Source organism: Fringilla coelebs (assembly GCF_963513975.1).
Source record: "Fringilla coelebs genome assembly, chromosome: 3".
In the NCBI taxonomy this organism is placed as follows: Eukaryota; Metazoa; Chordata; class Aves; order Passeriformes; family Fringillidae; genus Fringilla; species Fringilla coelebs.
This window is the reverse complement of record NC_140030.1, coordinates 18599588-18619465: the sequence shown is the minus strand read 5'-3', so window position 1 is coordinate 18619465 and position 19878 is coordinate 18599588. Positions and strand designations below refer to the sequence as shown.

The following is a 19878-nucleotide window of genomic DNA, read 5'->3' as shown; positions in this document are numbered from 1 at the left end:
AATTGAGCTTCCAGGCTCACCTTGAGAAAAGCACGATAGGGAAGGAAGCAGAGCAAGGTAAACATGAGAAAAAACTACAAGCAAATAAAGCCCTGAGGAGGGTGGTAGATGCTAGAATATATAACCAGTTGCATGTTCAAGATAGTTTTGCTTTTTTTCCTGAATTACAATCAAAACTCAATTACTCATGATCTGCAACCAGATCCATAAATCTCATGAAGCACCTGTGCAATGGATACCAAGACACACAAAAAATACCTTCCTACAAGCTGCTATCTGGAGCCACTGTCACAAATGTTGACACCAGCATTACATGCTCCATCTCTAAATTGTACTAGCAACTCTGCCCACTCTTCAGGCCCAGTATATAAAGACATGCTAGTAGCCCAGTTTTTTATTTAATCTCTTTTAGCATGCATTCTGACTAATAATAGTCAAAATTAACTTAAAAAATTAAGGCTGTATCCAATCATTCATGGCTCTATTCACACTGTTCTACAGCATGCTGTGGATTAAGCCACCCCCTTAAAGTACACATGGTCACACTAAACTCAGATCCAGCATTCAGCCTGTGGTTTTCCAGGCAAAACATAAAGGGTATGTATGCTCTAATGGCAAGGCAAATGACAGATCCTTCTTACTGCAAGTATATGGTGCCAGACCACCAGTGATCTCATAGTGCTCGTGTACACCAGAACACTGTGTACATTGTGGTCTTACATTGTGGTTTAAAAGGTGTTTACACTTTGCATTGAGGAAAATTGCTTTTCTGATTCCTATTTGGTTCTAACAGCAACCAAACCCTTACCGTCTAAGGGCTTCATGTTTTTTTAAACACTAATTAGTGTAATACCAAGAATATTTACCTTGCTATTTGCAGCCAACACACCATTCAGTGGGGTGTGGCCTTTATGTGACACATTTAGCACAAAAGGCCTAATTTATTCATTTATGAGTTGTGTCCAATATGAGTGAGACAGGAATAGAAAAGTCTGCTCTAAAACAAGATCCTCTAACTCAGCTGTGCTTTCCTGGGATGATGTGAGGAGTAAGTACTAATGCCAAGCTGTAACACTGAACATTTTCAAATCTCTATGCATACATACACATGCACATAGGTAAAGGGCATTAAATAGCAGTAGATATTTGTAAGCACTAAGTACTGAACAAAATCAGATAGCAGATGACTGAAAACTGCTCATGAGTTTGTTATCAGCTGTTATAGAGCAAAAACCAAATTCTGGGCATTCATATAATTCATGTCCTGACAAAAAGCTGTTATATGCCTCCTATTCCTCCTTTAGTGATCTGGCTACCATACAAAGTTCTGGCATTCTGGCATCAGATAGAAATTGATTATGGAAAATTAAAAGACAAAAAGCACAAAGCTTAAAATATTAAAACAAACAACAAAACCTCTCCAATTTAGTAGGGAATTTTAATTATCAAAATTATCCACAATAAAAAGTGAAATTAAAAAAAAAATTACAAGGAGAGGTACTCAAAATATGTAGCAAAGAATTAAAGGATGCTACTATGAAGAAATTTAACACTCAGAAAACCTGTACCTTAGAAAAAAGTCATCTATACATTTTTGAACGCACTGATATGTCCTCCAAGACCTGCATAGTAAATAGCATCTTCAATTTACCCTTTTTCTCTGGTTAAAATTTAATCTGCAAGGCTCAAACTAGACATCTGTGGCTAGAAATGGATGCTTAAAACTTATTATATGTCCTGCATCTAGTCAGGAAGCAGTGGGAATATGTCATATACCCATATCCATAAAGCACCAAACTTGCAAATACACAACAGGGAAATTTAACTTCCTCTTAAACAACAGAAAGGGAAACAAACTTCTGTAATAACCTCTTGCTGTACTGCAGCTCTCCTTGTCTTGACTTATACAACAGATAAAGAGTAGTTACACAGGCACCATGTAACATAATGAATTCTTATCCTTATGAAACAATAAGTTACACTAAATCAGTTGAGTGAAGACTAAAAAAGAAAAACTTACATGCAACATCAAATTTATATTCCAAAATATTCAAATTCTAAGTATCATACCTTTATGCAACAAAGGTCTTAGATGGGGGCAGGTGGGGAAAAACACATTCAAACAATACACAGGCTGTTACTCCATATGTGTTTGCAGGACTTTAATATATGTTTTTAATCTATGAAACATCTGGGACTAAAAATCCAATTTATACTTTTTTAAAAGATGGAATACTTTTAAGGTGCATAGCATAGTTTCTTCAATATAAATCTCTACAAAACTAACAGCATGGGTCTATCCTTTAGGCTTTTTCTAGAAGTATAAAATATGCAGAATCCTACCAGGCCATATTGCCATGGGCTGTGTTGTCAAGGTGACAGAGTAGCTCCAGGGTTTGAGTGTTGCTTGATGAATCATCAGGGGATTCATGACTGCCTGATTCCAATTCCTTCGGCATCCTCCAAACAGCAGCACATGTCATGACTTTAGTGTCTGAAGCTAAGCAACAGAGAATAATGTCAACAGATCACTGTATGGGAGATGCATTTTGTACACACTGCACCAACATTTACACAAATCTATAAGCAATGCACATCTGCTGTTTGAAATATTTAAAAATATTATACCAAGATGAATTCAAAGAATGCAGGATGTGGCTACAGACGCAGACCTCAAGTTAGCAGTCAAGGTGCTGCAGAACTCATAATTAGCATGTATTTGACATATGTCTTCCTGAACAAAAGCAAAATTAGGTGCTCATGAAAACTCCTTGGGACGCATGTTTTCCAAGTTTCATTCCCCATACTGATGTTAATGAATATGACAAGTTACATTGCTTGATTCCTTAACAGTAAAGATACAGACATCATTTAAACACTTCTAGCAGCTATCTCCAGTTTAATCTAGAGCATTCTCATATCCTTTACTCCCAGCAACTGTTTATTGCAAAATTAGGTTTCCCAAGTAAGTATATGCCTCTAACCCCAGCAAACAAAAAAGGCTTCCAAAAGACAAACTGAACTTACATGCATACAGCAAAGTATTACAGTGTATGAAGAACAAGATAACTGTAGATTGAGGAGAAAATACCATATGGTCTGCACACATACAGCAGTGCCCATCACACAATACAGCAATTTGTAGCAGTGCAGAATGGGAGCAGACCAGAGCAGCAGTGCATACGTTCACGCTGTTCCAGCCACTGGTCCAGGGCTCAGTGAGGATGAACGGGTTGATGCAATCCACTCCAGTGGGAACAAAGGAACCAGCCACAGCCATGGTAAGCAAAAAGCAGGGGGAGCGACTGCTGGCTGCAGAATGAGCTACATGAGAAGTCCAGAGGATATGCAGCAATGAATCTTCTCTTCTGAGGTCATTTTACAGGCCTCTATCTCCAAGTACATTTTAGCTGATTTTAGTCAAGAGCGTCTGATTACAGAGCCATGAGCAAACGCAACCAACTTCATCAGTGGAAAGGAAAGTGGCAGCAGCTGCATGTAATGAGAGTGTTTTCAAGAGGAAGCAAGGACACTAAAAAGGCCTTCTCAGGCTAAAATGGTACTAACTGAAGAAAAAACATGTATTATAAAGGTCACCATTTTGGATATTCTATATGGAAAAAAGAGGCAGCCAAACAACGCAGAATAGGACAAAAAGTAACTGATACATAGTAAATCCTGAATACAAGAATGAAGGAATGTATAAAATGCAGTCATATGAAATCTAAAAAAAAAAGGTCTTTAGGTGAAACCTGTAGGAAAAAAGGCCATTTCTGCAACAGGAAACAGGGACAGGAGGAGGACTTTATATGAATTCAGAACACACAATCCCTGGATATTTGATAGATTGTGCTAAGCATAAATTATATGTATGATGCACATAACTGTTCTACAGTGATTTGGATATACAAGTTGAATACAGTAAAAGAGACCATACATCTAAAGATGATAGAAAATCCCTTATTTATTAACACTTATTTGAACTTTTGCTAATTGTAAAGCATGCTAACTAAACAGCTATTTCTGAATCATTCCAGGCAAATTATTTACTCTAGATCCACATGCCACTGAGGAAGAAAAGAAAGCAGCAGTGGATGGCTACCTTTCCTTAGCAAAGGGCAAACCCCACACACAGTTTGCTTTGTACACCATGCAAGTAATAAATAACTTAAAGTGCAATATAGCTAAAGAAGGGGAGATTCATCAAATGTTTCACTTTAATGTGACAGACCAATAATGAACAGTTTCTGGTAGATTATAACTACTAAAAGGTCTGTAACACGCATATAAAGCATTAGCTTTTCCACTATTATCAAGATCATGGCAGAGAACCACAAAAGCAAATAATGGAAAACAAGCTACATGCTCTTCAAGCCATCCATACTCTCCACTACTGCACTGCAAGTCTTAAGAGAACTTTAAAATATCACAAAGAAACTTAATATTCAAGGAACAATTTTTTTTTTTTTAAAGTAGCCTGCACAAAACACTTTTCAATATACTGATAGGTCTTATCTTTCCCAAGAATTATTTTAAAAATATTACCTTTTTCTTTTTAGCTGAAATTTAACCCACAAGGTTTCAACTAGTAATCAGTGGTGAGCCTAGTTCTTAAAATTTATGGTACAATCTATGACTTAATTAAAAATGAAGAATCAACTATCACTTCTGAAGTAGTTTTGGGATGGAGAGGCGTGTTGTGGGTTTGCTTGGTTTGGAGGTTTTTTGATGTTTTTGAGGGTGGTTTTTTTTGTTGTTGTTGTATTTTACAAGCTAGCTAACAAATAGAAAATTTTATGCAGCCAGACTTTTAAAAGGATACACACCGATTTTAAGTATTGTTCATTTTTGATAAATCTAAAATTACTTCTACTAGAATATATGTAAATATAATGAGATTATGAAGGCCATCTTACATAGCAGATGTCTGAATACCAAAACCAAAGGGCCTTTTCCATGCTCATGTGTGAGAGTGTACAGCAATATCCAACATTGATGTTTCATTATCCTGGTTCAGTTTCAATTCAGATTTCTCATTTCATTTACTAAAATCTGCTGTTATTCCACTTTTCTTAAAATTCTCTGATAATTGTGAAGCTGCCCATAAAACTTGCATGATCACCTCCTACACCATATTTTTTCTGAAAAGTTACAGCAGACCACTTTCTTATGGTTTCAGCTTTTCTTGCTAGTAGATGGCTAGGTGATCCCAAAATTATTTCAAACTGTGGTTGGTAAAACATGGAGCAAATATACTAACATTTCAATGCCCTATATCTGTTCAAGAAGCAGTGAGAACATGTCATATACACACACCAAAAGCACCAAACTTGCAAATATACAATGGACAAATTTAGCTTTCTTCAGAAAGGAAAAGGAAACAAATCCCTGTAATAAACTCTGCAGTACTGAGCTCTCCTTGTCTTAAGCAAGAGAAATGAGTAGTTACACAAGCACCATATAATATGAATTCTCATCCTTAACAAACAATAAATTACTTCCACATAGGCCAAATCAGTTGAGGGAAGACTGAAAATCAAAGACTGAAGTGCAACATCAAATTTATCTTCCATAAAAAGATTGAAATTTCAAGGATTGCTGCTTTGTGCAGTAAAGGTTTTAGATGGAGGAAGGTGGGGAAAAACACATTCTCAAGACATCTTTCCTCTAACCACAGCACCACATCCTTAATACAGCCTTGAAATGGTATTTTAGCTTCTTCAAACTGGAGTATTAGTTCCTTGCACAATCAGATTTCCAGACTGAAAACCCTAAAACAACTAAACAAGCATCATTTTGAAGAATGAAGGAGGCCAAAGCATAAGTGTATATGTACGTGTATATATATAGAGAGAAAAATCCCCCAGAAACTTGTGGTGCTCGAGGCTCCTGTAGCACTTTGGTGGTTTGAAAACTGAAGTGCAGGTTGGTGGAGAATTTCATATGCAGAATTTTGTGTAGCTCCATGCCTGTTTTACTTCACTGGGACTAGTGGTGAAGGATAAATTAAATTGCACATCAGAAAGGGATAACACTAAAAGCCAACAAGCATAGAACTTTGACACTCAGCACAGACATTATCCTCTGTTTTCAGCTGGGTTTGATGATGCTCAGGGAAAGTGACACACCACTTTCCAGCTGCTGAATGTCAATCCATCTTGAACAACTGTATGTGCATTGCAAATATTCCAATTTGAAACTTTGAAGAAATTCTGGAATTAGATACATGGCTGAAATCTGTAGAAGAAAGACTTTATTCAGAGCACTACTAACTCTCCTTGGACAGTTCTGACACTTTGTTAATTCCCAGATGTGTGAAACCAAAACAGAATTTCCACAGCCACCCAGAGAAGTAATTTTAGATATGGTTGGCCTTAAGGAAGCCTTACTTCACCTTTATATAAGGAACTTTTTTAAATATACCATTTTCTCTCTTGTACAAGAGAGGGCAAATCTAAGAGCTAAGTGTGTCACTCTTCTGATAGATGAAGTGGAGTATTTTCTGGGTCACAGTTCCTCTTAATAGAATAACCACTAGCTTCAAACCTATAAACACAAAATCCACAAACACCAACAGGAATTCCTACTACACAGAAATCCAAGTCCCACAACAAGCTTCCCATGGCCACATGAAAAGCTCACTAACAATATACAGTACTTGTGGCATTACCCATATTGCCTTATTTCCCAAGTGATCATATGAAAATTTAAAAATCCAGTGTTACTAAGTAATTTCTCTACCACTTCTGTAGTGCCATTGCTTATCTAGAATGCCTACGGGCAAAGAGAAACTCCAGATTTTCCCATCTTTTACTATCTTCACATCACATTACTGCACATATGCATACAAAATGACAATGTTTTTATCTACCAGCTCTCATATTATCTCTTTAAAATGCTAAAAGACAAGTATTAAACTAATATTTGAATGGTAATGCCAGTTATTCTGTAAAAGAAAGAAAAATAAGGCAAAAACATGGTGTCTCTGTCGTGCTTCTATGCCTTCCTTTAGTTGAAAACCATTTTTGCATCCCTACTTCATATTGAAACAAGAATTTTTATTTATGTCACAGCACCAACACAGAAGAGAACAGATAAGGTTGTGCTGAAGTTTTATCAGAGAGTATATTAAGAAAAATGTTACAAGGTTTACTAAGCACTACTGAACTTTCATAGAGTAAGTCAAAGGTTTGAAGAATGATGTCCCACTGTATTCCTCACGCATTGTTCACATTAAATGATCCAGAAATGAGACAATGAACTATTGAATCTTTGTCATATTTATTCTTCCTCATTCAAGAGAGGGAAATATTTGTTCCTCCTCATCCCTTATCTAATTCATCATACATCTTCAGTGTATCTTTTGCTAGGTACAGCTAAGGATGAAGCTAAATGTACTTGTTCCAACGGCAACAACCCTTTGTTAAGCACCATTTCCCCAAGTCCCCCAGTATTATCTCCTGGGCAGAGGATAATATCTGCTAGAGTGAGTGCACATAGTTTTATCTACCTAGTTCTGCTGAAATGATCCAGGCTTACGGAAGCAACTACACATTAAGCTGGTAGCAATAGGGGTACAGTAATCAAACGTAGGAAATAAACTTTGCTGAGTTCAAATGCTGTCCAGTTCAGCCAAAGCCTAAGACATAATCATGGCTATAGAACATGAGGCCATCATTGATGCCTACTTTACAAGTGGAGCAAGTGAGAAAACCATCTGCATGAAGAGCATGCAATTTGCAAAGGGTCACTACATGGTCAGTTAATACCAAATTTCCCTGCAGCACTCAAAAGGACTTTTTAATGAGGATTATTTCCATGACAATTTTTAGCTTTATACTACCAGCTGGTTCCAACACAGAAAAAAAAGTAAAAGCTGTAGATTGGTGGGACATCCCATTTATCTTCATCCAAAGACTGTTCCCCTTGGAGAACTGCTCCAACTTAAATTAAGAGTAAGAAATAAGCCTGGGGAAAAAATATCTGCGTGAAATTTAAAAATAACAGGAAGTTACTGACCAGGGTTCAAAAAGAAACACTGTAAAGTTAACTACAGGTAGCTGTTACTCCTTGATAAAGTTCCTTCACACACAACAGTTCAATTCACGGCACTGCTGCTGGAACACAGTAGCCAGCAGACATCCCTTAAAAACTACACAATCATTTCTGTATTAGATGCAAAAATAAAAACCTGTGGATATAAGAACACTGCTGATTCCAGATGCAATACAATTGTTCAGGACACTGAAAGTCATTTCTGCTGTTGTAGAAAATTACAATTTTTTAATGAACTGGTAGTTTTTAAAGTTAGAAGGGATGGCCTATGTACTTTGCATAGCTCTTGATTTCACATCAGCAATTCCTACAGCTGAAGACTTGCAGAATGAAAGAAGTGAGCTTTGTCACATTTCCAGACTTAGACAGACAAATTTAAAATTTTAAGTAATTCAGAATTCTTATAACGATTCCTTCAGAAAATGCCACAGACTGCAAAACTACAAAGAATGCAACACCAGATCCCATAAAATCTGTTTATACAGTCTTCTTAATTTATTCTCTTTAATAAATAACAGTTTTAAAAAGGACTTAACATGCAACCTCAGTAACCATACTAAGAAATCAACTGATATCTGGGCCATTGATGCAGTAAATCAGAAGAGCCAAACAAGAAATACATAGTCTAATTTGTCCTCAAGGCAAACCAAAAAATCCCCAACAAAACAAAAGGAAAAAACCCCACCTGAAACTACTTTAGAGAAACTTTCCTCAAATGCTACTAAAATAAATACGAAATACAAAAAATTCAAAGAATATTTGGTATATAAAAATCAAACCCTCAAAGGAAGTGTGGATGGTAGTCAATATTCTGCAGTTTCAGCAAATGAGGACTGAGTACATTCAGAAACACACCAAATCTGTTCTCCTTCCTGTTTCAGGTGTGGACAGATGCACATTTAGGACTTGCTAAAAGTCAGTATTATTGTTCACCCATGTTCACTCCCTGCTGCTTCTGCAAAAGGGAAGCTACTACCTTTTGAAGTAAATACAGATATTAGAAAAAAAATAAAGGAGAAACTTATTTTAAGAGAAGTAATTAAAAATAATCTTTATTATTTCACAACAAAGTTTAAAACAGTATTTTAAGAAGCTAGCACCCCTCTTAAACAAAGTTAAGTAGATATTACTATAATATAAAAGAAGTACAAGAAAAGAGTTCAGTGGACATTTATGAACACTACCACCTGCCACTCCCACCCCTCCACTCTCATCCCACATATTCAAGTGGATCTTAATCCCAATTACACAGGTCCACATTGGACAACATTACAGTTCACTATTATTCAGTCATCCACCTTTCATGCTTCTGGCATCACTTGCTGAATAAACCCCACCATGCTGCTGCAGTCCTGACCTCTCAGAAGCTTCCAGCAAACCAGATATAGATCCTTCACAGCATATAATTTTACATACCACTTTCATCTTTATGTTCAATCATTCTTTATGGTCTTTCTTAATGAAAAACATGATCTATCACCCTAGATTGTTCTTCCTTCTCCTGAAATTCAAGCCAATTATTCCTAGCCTCCCAGTCTCTTTTGAATAATTCTAAAAGATATTTTATATGTACATCAGTAATTTAGTGTTTTCAAGTTAATCCTCGATCACCAATAGCTATACACACCTGACTGCACTATCTACAGGAACAATGTTTTCATATTACTTTTTGCTGTCACTCTACTTCATTCCCCTGTGTTTAACCTTGAAACCTGAATGACAATGCTTCCTACATCACTGCCTGCAGACATTCACACTAAAGCTGGAGGAGCTGAAGTATCAGTGCCTGACAGGGTTTGCTCTTTGATCAGCTCAGGTGGTGCAAAGCCAGCTGTCTGCAGTTATTCTGTTGCCCAGGGAACAACAACTGAAGTGTGTACTTCCTAAATCTGCACAGGAGGCCCTTCTGCGGCATTGCCACAGCAGCTCGTGCTGTGCAAGGCTGAAGTGGTGAAGCTGCTATAGCTGCAGCCCAGCTGGTGCCCATTAGTGCTCTCAGTATGACAGGAACAAGCAGCCAGTGTTCAGAACCCTCCTCCCTTCCACTGACAAACAGTTAGCACTCTTCCTTATCAATCAATGCGAACATTTTTCTTCAAGTTTAATAGAATTAAGAAATAAAAACAGAATTACTCAGGTATGCATATTTTGTTTTAAAAAAATAATATGCCTTTCAGCATTTTTAATCAATTAATAAAAAATAAACTGTGTTGTGTTTATTCAACATTATGTCCTTCACAGGCAAAAAAAGAGGTGGAAAACAGACCATTTGTTTTCTGGGTTAGTAACTTCATCTTTTGTTCTAAAAGCCTGTGTAGTCCTTGATTTTACATTTTTTCTGAAATACAGAGGGTGAGATATATGTAGGAATAACGAGCCACAAGGAGTTTAATTTTCCCTTCCATTACTTAAATGCACTTTTTAGCTACCAAAAACCAGACATTGATTTTCAAATAAACCCACCAAACAAAACAAAATAAAAATAAAACAAACCCACAAAACATGGAAACACAGCAGCTCACTCTTTATCCTCACACTAATATATGTTTGCATTGTATATACAGATGTCCAAGGAAGTTTTAAAAACCTCACCTGCTGCACACTAACACAGAACAATTTAAGAGTATGCAAAGGTGTGGGGTCTGACATGGAGAGAGGGTATGGGGAGAGGCAGGTAAACCCATAATTTTCTATGGAAGAACAGGAGACAGTGTGCAGAAAGCAGGCAGTCAAATTGGAAAAGGCGTGAATTGCACTTTTTAATAGTCTGATGTTTCTTATGCTGTCCCAAGGTGATTTTAGACAATGTTTCAGCACATATCTTTTTAGCTGATATACATCTGTTTGAGGGAGGTAAAAATTTACTGATTGCACTTTGGGAACTCTGCTGTACAGGGACAGCCCAAGCAAAGAACTGCAACCATTGCTACACTGGGGAGCTGAACTCTGCTCTTCAGGCAGAATTTGGGTGCAATAATGTCAAAGCTGCAACAACAGTGAGAACCACACAAGCAAAAAGGTATTGGCTAGCCATATAAAATAATTTCTGAGATTTAACTCTGTGCTGAGGAAAGCTGCACAGTACACCAATAAAACTTAATGAGGGATATTTACATGTTGGCTTCTATCATCACAAAGGCAAGCAGAGCTGAACAGCATCGTCCACATTGCTACTTGCACACACACAACAGTTGTCTCACAGAGGTACCATGGCAGCTGTCAGTGAAATAAGGTGAAATGAAACCAATGCACTTAAATTCCCACTTGATATTTCATAAAATATTAAAAACTGCACTCCTTAACAAGTTGATGGGAACTGCAGACCATTTATCCCCCTGTTGAATCAGGCACCTTAATAGACAGTTACATATTCAATAGTACGTCTATATAACCTCAAGCATTCCCATTCTACTCCGTAGGAGTTCCAAAGACAAATATAACTTCTGTAGTAAGTCTGCCTCAAGCAGGACAAATGTCACTCCATCCAATACGAGCAGTTTACGTGGCTGCCTCAAGCTTGATGAACCAAGTTCTAACCACTAGCTCAATCAGAAAAGGTAGGTTCACCACCCTTCCATGGTCATCATCCTTCCACGCTCTCCACTCGGTACCTCCCCTCAATAGAAATACAGATGTGTGGCCACAACCAGCACACACAAAATTTCTTTCAGCAATAACTTGGGATTCAAAGCTTAGATCTCAGAATCATAATCTGCTTGTATCTGGACATTAACTAGACATTTTACGTAGCTAGCTTCCAGATGTGCTCACACATCAAGGAAAGTAATTAATGGAAGAAAATAATTATAAACAGCACTATTTTGAGATACACTCAGTTTTCTGTTCATTAGGCCAGTTACAAGTGCTACAATATTTTTACTAATAGAACAAGAATAAGTTGTGGTTGGGATTTTTCTTAGTTCAAGCTATCAACAACTAGCACATCCAAAAAGTCTAAAGAAAAAGACTAAATATTGCCCTACTCTACTCAGTAGTTTTTTTCAATTTGGGGCATTAAAACAATACATCATGTTGTTAGTTGGCTGCTAATAACTATGCAGTTCTCATTTGTTTACACCTCAGAAATACTCACAGGAAAGAAACCCCATGGCATTTTTTTACTGAACTCAAGTGGAGAAAGATACATAGCTCCTTCCTAAAAGGCTTATAATCTAAGAAAAGTAATTATGAAAACATAACCAAATAGAAACAAACCCACAAATACCTTGGTGGTCAAATCTTCAGCTCCAGGATGAGATTCAATTCTTTTGACCAAGTACACCCTATGTTTATGTCAAATACAGAGTCTTACTGGTGTGTACAATCTCGCTGGGATTAGAGGTATGGATCAGGAGGGTGAGAGGGGAGAATCACCCTTTATAAACGTCAGCAACTAGAGTGCATGGAGGTCCCAGCTCAAATGAGAGATTATGGTTTAGGATTAGAAGGCAGACCAAAGTGGCAAAATGCAGTTGGTGTCTGCTAGAAGGACGAAACAAAGGATAACACAATCTTCTGAAAATGAGAAGGAATTTCCAATTTATAGTCTTGGTCCTTGTGGACTTTAATAAGCTCAGTGTCTAGTGGAGGGGCCTTTGCTATCCTCAGGATTGAGGAATCCCAAGCTGCCAAGACCAGCGGGAAAGTCAAATTTGGGAATATTTAAAGAAATTGGATCCTAGTAATGCATCCACAAGAACTGAGGAATGGCCAATGTATTTATGAGGCCAGTTTCAATCAACTCTGAATGGTCATGGTGCTGGAGAGAGGTTTCTAAGGACTTTGAGAAAGCAAATGGCATTCCTATATTTAAGATGGGCAAGAAGGAACTATACACTAGTCAGTCTCCCCTTAGTCCCCGGAAGGTGACAGAAGAAGAGAATCTGAAAAACATTGCAAAACATGAGGTGACTGGGACAGATTTATGAAGGAGACCTCATGTCTGACAAATATGATTGCATTCTGCAGTGCAAATTAAATTAAAAACAGGCTTGGTAAAAATGGGGAAAGCAGTTGATGTTATTCACCTTTAACAAGCCTTTGGTCCATAACATCCTCAGACAAACTGAAGAACAGGAGGGTTGGGTTCAAAACTGTTTGAACTACAATTCTCAAAGGATTGTGGTCAGTGGCATAAAAGTCATCTGGAGCCAGTCACTACTGGTATGTCTCAGGAGCTGGCAGTGTGGCCAGCACTGTTCAGCATCTTCATTAATGACCTCAGGGAACATCAGAGGGAAAGAAACAGGCTGGAAAAACAGACTAACAGGTACCTCGAAGTTCAACAATGCTATGCAGAAAGGGCCCTGAAGGTCATGGTGACAGCAATTTGAGCGTAAGGAACGGTGGAGAAGTGTTGTTAGTCTACTAGATGGCATGTGCACCCACAGTGGATATCATAAAACTATGCTGAGCTGCAAAATAGTCTTCACAATGTCAAAAAAGACACAAATATTAACCTCAAATTCTCATACTTCCTGTAGCTGTCACTCAGCTTGCTGCAGTAGCAGAAACGTCCTAAGTTTTATGTCTAATGGTCAGATACATTGATGCTTGATTGATGACACACAAAAGAAAAAAAAAAAAAAAAACAAAAAAAAAAAAAACCAAAAAAAAAACCACCACATGCCATACACACAAAATAATTAAGGCTGCAAACTATCACCTAGAATCAGGAGAAAAATTTCAAACTAAAAGAGTTCTCAAAACATTTTAACATGGTTTCATAAGAGGATATGCAGATAATAGAATATGCTACACAACTGATGTCATCATATAACTGCAATAACTCAAGATTTGCTTCTTTATAAAAAATTTATCATTTTTATAACTATTTAAGATATTGCTAGTACTTGAATTGTGATGTTGATAAGTCAGCAAGAGGGGAAAAAAAAAAGATGAAATAAGAAAAAATCTTTATCATTCTCTTACAGGTATGAAGCAAGAGATACTCCCAGGGCCTCTAGCTTTCCAAGAAGGATGGGATAATGGAAAATGAAAGCAGGCTATCTTTTCATGGTAGAAAGAACATCACAAAATATAGAATGCAAAAAAAGTGAGGTTGCAAAATGTCTTAACATTTACTGGAAGGAACTTGCAGAGTATACTTGGCTTCACTTACATTACTTGGGAATAACTCTGAAGATGAATACAAAACTAGTCTAATACAGAGAAAAGCAAGCCTTTAACTTTCACTTATGCAACAAAATCATTGCACAAGGATGCCTAAACACAAACTGTAAGAATTTACAAGTTTCTGCAAAATGTTATTTTTACTGTAGGAATAGCATTGACTAGAGATGGCAAAGAAAAATTTCTCTTGCAGTCTTTTATATTAGTTGAGATCAATACTTGAAAATAGCATTTAAAAACGACTTCAAATTAGAGTCAGAAAAACACTTCTTTTGTTCTAAGTGAAAAAATAATTTAAAAAGGGAAAGAGAATTAAACCTTCCAACAGTGAGAGAGCAGTCTGATAATTCAAGAGATTATCCCTCAGTGACAGCACTAATTCAGAAGCATTTTAAAAACTTTCTGCATTTAAAGCACTCTTTTCAACATCATGACCATTCTGTTATACTTGAATTTCTGTCATTTTTTCTCCTCCCTCTTCTGACATTCATTTTCTTTTGCCTCATACTAAAAATGTTGAAATTATCCTGATAATCGCTGTCAAATAAAGATGAGATCCTAAATCAAGGGAAAACAAGGATCTGTGCTTCAAGTTAATTCTATTATACATGGTCCATGGTCCCTGAGATCTTACACTTTTTACTGTGCATCTGCTCCTGCACACTGGCTGAGACACCACTGAGCTTAACTCCTACAGCAGTCTTACATGCAAGTGAGATTATAGCACAGACTATGATATGACAGCTACGTTATCTCTCATCTGGACAGAACTCAATGTACATCTATGCATAGAGACCTTCAATTTTGAACAGAATTAACATGGAACAATTTCTCAAGCTGTTCATCACTTGTGTAGCATTTTTTCATCACGTGGATCAGACAGGCAACCATTTAATTTTAAACCTTACTGCAAACTACTTGTAAAGAAACACTCAAATTACATATAACAGCTAGAATTCCTAGGGAAAAAAAAATTAGAAGAACATTAGGAACACCAAGGACATTTATTTCTTCCTTCAAACTACGGGAATAAATCTTCTGTACATCCCACAACTACTGCTGAGAAGGGGGAATATTTAAAGACACATTCCACATGACTGTAGTATATCCCATGGCTGTACCAATGATTTCCCTACACGGAGTGCTTTCATTACAGCAAGGCAAAAGTGTCACCTGCTGTCTTCAATACTAAGCAGATGAAGCATCACCAGCAGCATTATTTCCAGTATCCTTACTGATCAATTTTCTTGGCAGAAAGTTTTTTTTTTAATACACAAGTTCAGTGTGTAAGTGCAATGCACCAGACAGCCATAACTCATTGTAGATTTATTGTTTTGAAATAATGGATTTTAAAGGCAAACTATTTTCAACAAAATTAAACACCAGTTTTGTGTTTGCATGCTCTGAATCAAAAAATGCAAGCTATTTGCATGAAGTCTTCATAATCACTGCACCAGGACAACTATCTTGTTTGAAAAAATCCAAGTGAAAACCAGGATATGCTTGCATGTGGAAATTTGCAGGTAACAGCTTTGTCCAGTCACACTTCCTTTTGCCCTCTGGTGGCTATGTCCCTACATGCAACAGAAGTGCAGAAACTATTTTTGTAGGAGTTTAGAAACACATTTGAACTGGGACAATAAATGTGTTTCTACATATGTTTCCATGGATTTGAATAAGAATTTGAATTCTTAGGAAAAGCAGAGGCAAGCACAAATACAAAAGATGACAGCAACATAGAAACTTACTAATTATGCTTTTAAATTTAGATTAGATAAAGATTCTGCTTTTAAATTCAGTTTTATCTCTTCCTAGTGAAAGGAATTAATCTAGATTTATCTCATGGATTTAAAACAAAGATTTATCTGAAGATTTATCTTCGGAGGAAGCATTCCACTGTGAGCTCCTGAAATAGCATTATTAGTGTAACAATGTCATCTACCTAGTCTTGCAGACCTGACACTTTTAGGTAATTTCATGCCATGGAAAAGGTGAGAATAGAAGGACTCAAAAGATGAGCTCCTCTGTTTATAAAAGTTAGTTCATGCATGTAGAGAAAAACAGTTCAGGCCATCCCAACATGATGCTGTACTCTAAAGTGGTAGTTACAGTTCAGGAAAAAGCTCTTTATATCATGACTGACAGTTTTCTGAGCCTTGTGTGCAGCAGTAGATGAGGAAGTCAACAAACCATCAGCATCCTTACAAAGGGCACTGAGAATAAAAGAGAAGTGATTGTTTCACAGCCCCATGAAAACCTGATTAGCCTTCCTATGAACTCAGAAATCACCAAGCTGGCAAACAACTCCAGTTCATGATCTGATTCAGCATTTGATACCTGAAAGCAGACAGAAAAGAAGTGCCTTCTTCAAAAGAAAGAACTAGTATGAATTAAGACAATTATAATTGCTAGAAACTTAATTTTGCCTCAGTGAATGCATGTACCTAATACCCAGTAATTAAACATTCTTGTCAATTGAGCAGCATGAAGCTTTTGCTTTAATTCATCAAGATTCTTTAAGAAGAACCTCCACAACACCTACTAATCCTTATCACAACAAAACCACCCCATAGCACCAGACACTGTAAAAATGCTATACAAAAGAGGACAACTGTTTCAAAATATCCTCTTTGCTAGAAGGCTGAAATTATCTCTAAAACAATTAGTCAATTTTGTGGAAGAAGCCACACAACAGAACCAGCATATTATTGAGATAGCAGAACAGAAATTCTTGACCGGATCTTCATATCATAATTTATTTCATATACATCTTTATCATGTCTTTCATCTAATTTCTGTAGTACTTGCATGTTTCTCTTCAATACATTATCCAAAATAAACAGTCTGTGTATTTTATACAAGTCTGCAATGGAGAACTATGACAGGTATTTTATTTATGGGCAACTTACTTAAAATAACATCAGGTACAGGTCTGCAGCCCTGAGGCCACAAAGCACAATCAGGCTGAATTTTTTGCAGGCTAAGTTAAAAGAAGGAGGCTACACTCCAACTAATCATGAATTTCTTGCACTACATCTGGGCACTATTGTGTGAAAGTACACTGTAACTTGGCCCACACCAAAACTGCTCACAGAGCATCCTCACAGCTTAACAGTAGGCTCTACTCCAAGTCAGACCCTAGGTGAATGCCATGGCCCCATTCCAAGTTATTAGAATACATATATAACCTTATAGTAGTCTAATATCCTGAGATTATTTATTTTACTCTACAGGTTACAATTTCCAGCAAAAATTTTCTTTATAGCAATATTGCTGTAAAAAAAACCCCAAGCAAACAAAAAAACCCCAAAACCCCAACAAACATGCAGTCAGCTAATTGATACCAAAACCTGATTATTCAACATGCAGCTAAGGGTTGTTTTCTTAAATTGTTTTCAGCGTTGATACAGCTCACGCACACACTTTTCACATCGGCCTCCACCCTACCTGACATCATTAGAGTAAATCATTCCAAACATCAGACTTTAATGCTGTTATTTTTATCACCTATATTGTGACATACTAATTTTCAGGTTTTCAATTACATAAAAGTACTCTTGTGGTGTGAAAATACCCTTGCAACCAAATTTACAATTGCATAAACAAAAAGCATAACCATTCTGTTTAGTTTGCTGGCACAGTTTAAAACAGCTGAAAGAGAAGCTGAAGCCTCTAGACCACCGTTCATCTTACAGCAACAAAACTAAAAGATCCAACAATATGGATCTAACATCTTGGCAAATGAGTTCACCAATCCTTTCAGTAAATGCCACAGAAAGGAAGAAAAATGAGAAAATAGCAGAAGTTTCCACAGATAAAGAAACAAAATGCAAAACAAGAAATGCCAATCAAAAACCAAAACATGCAGACTAACCACAACAATAGTTTTTTGTATGGACAGACACTAAATCTCTGCCAACACCTAAGGATGTTATCTCTAACATTTCTCAAGCCTACTGACTGACTACCCAAAAGCTATTTTACCATGTCATACCTCCTTGTGTTCTCACATATCTCACAGTTGGTTTTGGGATCTCCTTCCTCAGGATCTCCTTATTTCTCCAACTCTACCATCACCTTAATTTCCTCACTTTGTTTTTCAGCAAGCATTTTCCCTATTAGACTGGTGACAGCAACAGTACAATTGTCTACAATTATGCTGTGGGACATGGTCCTTTACTCTTGCCCCTCCAAGCATTTCTTCCTCCTGCACCCAGGGTAGCTGCATACAATCACATCTTAAAAATTCACCTTTGCAATAATGGAGACCACTACCCAGGTCCAACTGGAGGTTCAGCAGGCAAACTATTTTCCACCTATGCAGAGTTTTCGGCCTGGATCATTTTTCTATTTCCTCCCCTTTATCTCCCCATCATGTCATGCAAATCCACCAGCAGTTTGCCTTAACCCTTGACTTCCCAAACAATTTTACCATTGCTAAATTTCTGTAGAACATGTAACAGAAACAGTAACTACCCAAGTAGCTGGCCATTACACAGTATCAAAATCCAAGCAAACCACCAGTTTCTTTGCTGACATGCTAAATAGATTCATCTGTATGTCAGAGCAATGCACACATCTGGGGGTTAGTTCTAGCTTATAGAATATAATGAAAGCTATATTCAGGTTTTGCAAATAATGCTGTATAAACTATGATTATATTTATAAAACATTATTTTAGAATGACAGCTTTCCCCAAATTCATCACCATGATCATTCATTTCAACTTCTTTATTCCATATTCTGGTCCACAGAGACCAGATCCAAGACTCACTCGAAAAGAAGCCATCCATTGCTGGCAAACTGGCAAATGGCTGCAGAACTTTTTACACAGCTTTCAGAAAAATCCCCCTGCATTCCCCATTCCTTTAGTGACGTAGTTGAAGTTTACTTTATAAGTCCACCTCCATTTTAAGAGTCTGCCTCCATTTTAACAGTATCCCAAATCAGCAGGTGAGAGACAGGGAGGGGGTATAAACAAGCCAACAGATTAAAAATAATTTCTGTATTAAACAAAACAAATTCAAGGCATGACTCCCCCAGCCCCCAAAGCCACTTAAAACCTGCACCACTGCACATCCACCTAACTTTGAAATTTTTCAAACACCTCATAACAGTGTATGATAAGCTGGAATGACAAAAAGGGCATCATCAATATATTTCCAGGTATTACCCAACATCCTGTTAATCATTGTATCAATGCAGGGATCCACATTTTTTTGGTCATTTCTAGAGGGGAGGCTTCCATCCTCTACTTTACATACAAAAATTATTAAACACACCCTAGCCCATTGACTGTTGGTATTTCTTGTTGCCTCAGAACGTTATTAAAAGTCCATGAAATGGCTTTCTGAATTCTCCTTCTATAGTCTGAAACTTGAGCACTATTGAGACTGTATACAGATAATTTTCCAATGGAGTCTAGCACTTTGTCAGGTTCTAGTTTCCAAGATACTCCCCTTTAGTGTAAATTCCAGGGTTTTGTCATTTCATTTTTTCGCAACGAAAAAATTATCCTAGAGTAGGCTAGGATGCTCTTCTGAATAATGAAGCAAGCTCCTTTCAAACTTGCAGTAGGAATACACATGTGAAATCATTTTCCCCTTAGCAGTTGAAGATAGTGCTTGGTTAGTTACCAACTTCTTGAAGACTAATTTATCTTCATTTTTAAACTTATTATATTTAGTGTAC

At 37.0% G+C, this 19878-nt stretch overlaps 1 protein-coding gene across 1 annotated transcript in view; it reads right to left on the bottom strand.

The window, feature by feature from the left end:
• The window catches only part of EIPR1 (EARP complex and GARP complex interacting protein 1), a 74868-nt gene that overhangs the window by 36230 nt on the left and 18760 nt on the right, over positions 1 to 19878 (bottom strand). Inside the window, exon 4 of the mRNA XM_084202167.1 lies at positions 2344 to 2500. Within this exon, the coding sequence (XP_084058293.1) occupies positions 2344 to 2500 (157 nt within the window). The remainder of the gene's footprint in view (positions 1 to 2343; positions 2501 to 19878) is intronic.